The sequence below is a fragment of the Melanerpes formicivorus genome, unplaced genomic scaffold (genome assembly GCF_026170545.1).
Source record: "Melanerpes formicivorus ecotype bairdi unplaced genomic scaffold, bMelFor1.0.p_v2 SCAF_1, whole genome shotgun sequence".
Lineage (NCBI taxonomy): Eukaryota > Metazoa > Chordata > Aves > Piciformes > Picidae > Melanerpes > Melanerpes formicivorus.
Window position 1 is genome coordinate 8480486 of NW_027142353.1, and position 6022 is coordinate 8486507.

The 6022-nt window shown below is 47.1% G+C and overlaps 1 protein-coding gene across 1 annotated transcript; it reads left to right on the top strand.

Moving 5' to 3' along the window:
- Window positions 1–5186: 5186 nt before the first annotated feature.
- On the top strand, window positions 5187–5774 carry LOC137444016 (ribonuclease H-like). The gene has a single exon (XM_068144718.1). It carries the CDS (start codon window positions 5187–5189, stop codon window positions 5772–5774), a length of 588 nt encoding a protein of 195 aa, XP_068000819.1.
- The last annotated feature ends 248 nt before the right edge of the window (window positions 5775–6022 follow it).

The following is a 6022-nucleotide window of genomic DNA, read 5'->3' on the forward strand; positions in this document are numbered from 1 at the left end:
CTATATGTCCTATGTGTTCCTAGTACATTTAAAAGGAGAACTATTTAAAAAAAAAAATGTGATATGTTATGAACAGAAGAAATAAAACAGTGCCTCTGCACGAAGACAAATTTTGCCACCAAAGCATGAATAAGTTCTTATTAAGTATGAAACAATAATTTTTCTTTACATGCTGACATTTCAACAAACATTTTAAATGTATATATAGTAATTCTATAATTGTAGCAAGCAAGATTAGATACATAATTGTCAGCAGGCATTTCACAGTATCACAGTATCACCAAGGTTGGAAGAGACCTCAAAGATCATCAAGTCCAACCTGTCACCACAGACCTCATGACTAGACCATGGCATCAAGTGCCACGTCCGATCTCCTCTTGAACACCTCCAGGGATGGTGACTCCACCACCTACCTGGGCAGCCCATTCCAATGACAAATGACTCTCGTGGTGAAGAACTTTCTCCTCACCTCGAGCCTAAACTTCCCCTGGCGCAACTTGAGACTGTGTCCCCTTGTTCTGGTGCTGGTTGCTGAAGAGAAGAGGCCAACACCTTCCTGGCTACAAGCACCTTTCAGGTAGCTGTAGAGAGCAATGAGGTCTCCCCTGAGTCTCCTCTTCTCCAAGCTAAACAATCCCAGCTCCCTCAGCCTCTCCCCATGGGGCTTGTGCTCAAGGCCTCTCACCAGCCTCATTGCCCTTCTCTGGACACATGTAAGTGTCTCAATGTCCTTCCTAACTGAGGGGCCCAGAACTAGACACTGTACGCAAGGTGTTTTTTGTTGCTTCCAACTGAACATCTTTTCTCTAATATCAATAGTGACTCTAGTCATTACTTGAGATTCAGATTAATATATTCTCTTCACATGTTGTTTTTTATTGGTTGTTTCGTCCTTTCCCAAAATGTATTAATCATCATTCTCCTAGAGAAAAATAAAATAATCTCACAAAACAATTATTTCTCCCTTATTTTTTATAATATATGAACAGCAAGAGCTGCAAAAATATCTGTATACTGTTGTATTGGGTTGAACTGAGGTGGAGTTAATTCTCCTCACAGCATCGTTTTAGTGCTGTGGTTTTTTGCAGCAGCAGTTGATAACACAGCAGTGTTTTGGCTACGGCTGAATTCGGTATCCGAGCTGTGTCCTTTCAACATTTCCCTGCCCCAGGAGTACATTGAGGGGTGGGCAGGATCTTGGGAGGGGACACAACTGAGCCAGCTGACTCAGACTGGCCAAAGAGGTATTCCATACCATATGACGTCAGCTCAGGTATAAGAAGGACGTGAAAGAAGGAAGTGTTGGGGATTCGTCCATGGCGTTCATCCTCCCAAGGAGCCACCAAGCTTAGAGAGCCCTGCTTCCCGAGACTGACCACCATCCTGCTGATGGGAAGTAGAGACTAATATCTCTCTCTCTGCTTTCTTTACTTCTGCGCGGTCTATTTGCTGTTTGCTTATTAGTGTTATTAAATTGCTCCTATCTTATCCCCAGCTTCTGTTATATTTTCTTTCCCTTCTTCCCCTGTTCACTTAAGAGGGGGAGTGATAGAGCGGCTTGGTGGGTATCTGGCCTCCAGGCCAGAGCCAAACCACCACAGTCCTTTTTGGTGCATTGGCCGGGAAAACGAAAATATAACATAGCTGTAGTTTCTGCAGTTTTTTTTTTTTATATAAGTTTGCTTATGATACAGGCTTCTATGCTGGTCACGTGGCTTGCTGATAATTTCTGCTTTGTTTTGGAAATACTTCATTTGTTTAGGAACATGCCGAAGCAAATAATGGCTATGTGTCTCTTTCTCCTGTTTGTAGGGCTGCTGTTCTGTGGGAGCTATGCTAGAGAGATCATCATTTCTGTCTCCCCACCTGAAATGAGTGTAGAGAATTTTATTATGCAGGCCCCCAAGATTTTGATCCATCCATATGTGAGCTCCCTAGTACTGCTAATCAACATTACTGGCATATTGCGGGTTTTGTGGAGTTTGATTCCATCATGGCATGAGAAGAGACAGTCTTCGGGTGGGGATATATTGAAGTGTGACTTGAAGCGGTCAGTCCCTGGGTGGCAGGGTGTGTGGAAGGATTTGGGCAGATTCCTAGGATGGTTATCACCTCCCATAGCCTGGGACTTTACCCCAGAAGAGGCGAGCGATCCTACTAAACTAACACGCCATCTGATAGAAGGGTGCCTCGCTTATCCCAATGAGAACAAACAACTTCTTGCACTTTACTGGGGCCTGGCCTGTGCTTACTGAGCCACAGTTCAATACTCTATGAGGACTATGGCTGAGGCAGGCACCCAAACACTACCTGAGGACACCATGGTGGAGATGGGGACCCAGACAGCAACCAGAGAGATTGCCCCAGTTGTAAAAAAGAAGCAGTGGACAAGGAGGTCAACAGGTCCCTCTCATCGATTGATAAGGGATGAGGAAGATTATGATCAAGAGGCTGGTCCATCAAGTGGGAGATCAGAGGATGTGAGTGAGATTAGACAAGAAGCAGAGACTACTCGGTCCTTGACCTCAGCAGAACTGAGAGACATACGCAAGGATTATAGTCGCCAGCCAGGAGAGCGAATTGCTGCTTGGCTGCTCCGGTGCTGGGATAATGGGGCTGACAGCCAACTGCTGGAAGGCAAAGAGGCCCAACAATTGGGACCCATTGCTAGAAACAGAGGTATTGAGAAAGGCATTGCAAAGGAGACAGGCATATGCAGCCTCTGGAGACAACTCCTGCTAAGTGTGAGGGCCAGGTACCCATGCAAGGAGGACCTTATGAGTTCTCCAGGGAAGTGGAATATGGCAGATGAAGGAATCCAATACTTAAGAGAATTAGCGGTGTTGGAAGTTATCTATAGTGATTTAGATGATCAAAGTGTCTCCACAGATCCAGAAGATGTCCCATGCACACGGGCCATGTGGAGGAAAGTGATCCAAGGCGCTCCAGCATCGTATTCTAACAGCCTAGCAATGATGTACTATTTGGATGAGGACGCACGGTCTGTGGAGATTGTGTCAGCCTGGCTCCAGAATTTTGAAGATAACCTCTGTACTAACTCATTTCCACGCACCAGTGCCTCATCGACCAGGTCTACTCCAAGAAATCTGTCCCCTCCTGCCTCAATCGGAGGGAAAGGGAGCCCCAGATGCACACCACGTGAAATACTCTGGTTTTTCCTTCGTGACCAGGGAGAGGACATGAGGGAGTGGGATGGTGAACCCACTTATAAACTGGAAGCTCGGGTACGTGAACTGAAAGGAAAAACAACTAAAAAGGGATCATTTAAGAAAACAGCAAAGGTATCTGCTGTAAAGAGCCAGGAAAGTAATCAACGATCTCTCAGGAGAAGAATTGAGGTTACACCCCTTGATCCCGATGAGGGGACCTCTGGCCAGGTACTACCCAGATCAGACAGTGATTGCTCTGATGAGGACCAGGAGTAGAGGGTCCCTGCCTTCGGCCAGGAGGAGGAGAGGGATGACAGAGTATATTGGACTGTGTGGATTCGATGGCCTGGCACATCAAAGCCACAGAAATACAAGGCGCTGGTAGACACAGGGGCGCAGTGTACATTGATGCCATCAGGGCATAGAGGTGCTGAATCTCTTTGGATTTCTGGAGTGACAGGAGGCTGCCAAGAGCTGTCTGTATTAGAAGCTGATGTGAGCCTAACAGGGGACAAGTGGGAAAGACATCCCATTGTGACTGGACCAGAAGCCCCTTGCATTCTTGGTATTGATTACCTCAAGAGAGGGTACTTCAAGGATTCAAAGGGTTATAGATGGGTTTTTGGTGTGGCCACGGTGAATACAGAGAAGATCAGACAGCTGTCTACCCTGCCTGGCCTTTCAGAAAGTCCTTTCGTTGTGGGATTGCTGCAGGTTGAAGAACAACAGGTGCCAACTGCTACTAGAACAGTGCACCGCTGGCAGTATCGTACAAACCGAGACTCCCTGGGTCCCATTCATGAACTGATTCACCAGCTGGAGATCCAGGGAGTGATCAGCAAAACACACTCACCTTTTAACAGCCCCATATGGCCAGTGCCAAAATCTGATGGAGGATGGAGATTAACTGTGGACTATCATGGCCTGAATGAAGTGACACCACCACTGAGTGCTGCTGTACCAGACATACTAGAGCTCCAGTATGAGCTGGAGTCAAAGGCAGCTAAATGGTACGCTACTATTGACATCGCCAATGCGTTCTTCTCAATCCCATTGGCAGCAGAGTGCAGGCCACAATTTGCTTTCACCTGGAGGGGTGTTCAATACATGTGGAATCGATTGCCCCAGGGGTGGAAGCATAGATCCACCATTTGTCATGGACTAATTCAGAGTGAACTGGAAAAGGGTGAGGCCCCTGAACATCTCCAGTACATTGATGACATCATTGTGTGGGGCGATAAAGCAAAGGAAGTGTTCAAGAAGGGAGAAAAAATAATTCAAATACTCTTAAAGGCTGGGTTTGCTATAAAGAAAAGCAATGTCAAAGGACCTGCGCAAGAAATTCAGTTCTTGGGAATAAAGCGGCAGGATGGACACTGTCATGTACCTATGGACGTGGTCAACAAGATAACAGCCATGTCTCCACTGTCCAACAAGAAAGAGACACAATCCTTTCTAGGCCTTTTAGGGTTCTGGAAAATGCATGTTCCAGGCTACAGTCAGCTTGTCAGCCCTCTCTATCGAGTAACTCGAAAGAAGAATCAATTTGAATGGGGTAGTGAGCAGCAACAAGCTTTCGAACAGATCAAACAAGAGATAGCTCGTGCAGTGGCACTTGGGCCCATTCGCACAGGACCATCGGTGCAGAATATCCTTTACACCGCAGCTGGGGAGCATGGTCTTACTTGGAGCCTCTGGCAGAAGACACCAGGTGAAACCCGAGGTCGGCCGTTGGGATTTTGGAGTAGAGGATATCGAGGATCAGAAGCCCACTATACACCAACTGAGAAGGAGATCTTAGCAGCCTATGAGGGAGTTCGAGCTGCATCAGAAGTAGTGGGTACAGAAGCAACTCTCCTCTTAGCACCAAGGCTGCCTGTGCTGCATTGGATGTTCAGAAGAAACATCCCTTCTACTCATCATGCCACCAGTGCTACATGGAGTAAGTGGGTAGCACTGATTACACAGTGAGCTCGACTGGGAAAACCAAACCACCCAGGAATTCTGGAAGAGATTATGGACTGGCCAGAAGGTAGGGATTTTGGAGCATCGCCTGAGGAAGTGGTTCGTGCCCAAGAGGCACCACCATACAACGAGTTACCTGAAGATGAAAGGCCTTATGCTCTGTTTACTGATGGATCATGTCGTGTAGTAGGAAGCCATTGGAAGTGGAAAGCTGATGTATGGAGTCCTACACGACAAGTTGTTGAGACTACTGAAGGAGAAGGTGAATCAAGTCAATATGCAGAGGTGAAAGCCATCCAACTTGCTCCAGAAATTGCTGAAAGAGAAAAGTGGCCAGTACTTTATCTTTACACAGATTCTTGGATGGTGGCTAATGCCTTGTGGGGATGGCTACAGCAGTGGAAGAAGACCAATTGGCAACGCAGGGGCAAGCCTATTTGGGCTGCCTCACTGTGGCAGGACATTGCTGCTCGGGTGGAGAACATGCCTATGAGGGTACATCATGTTGATGCTCATGTACCTAAGAGTTATGCTAATGAAGAACATCAAAACAATGAGCATGCAGACAAAGCTTCCAGGATTGATATAGCTCAAGTGGATCTAGACTGGGAGCGAAAAGGTGAACTGTTTGTAGCTTGATGGGCCCATGAAACATCAGGACATCTAGGGAGAGATGCTACGTACAGGTGGGCTTGTGACCGAGGGGTGGACTTGACCATGGAAGCCATCGCACAGGTCACACATGACTGTGAAACCTGTGCTGCCATCAAGAGGGCCACCAGAGCCAAGTCTCCCTGGAACAGAGGGCGGTGGCTGGGTTTTCGCTATGGCGAGGCCTGGCAGATTGACTATATTGGACCACTGCCATGAACACGCCAAGGCAAGCG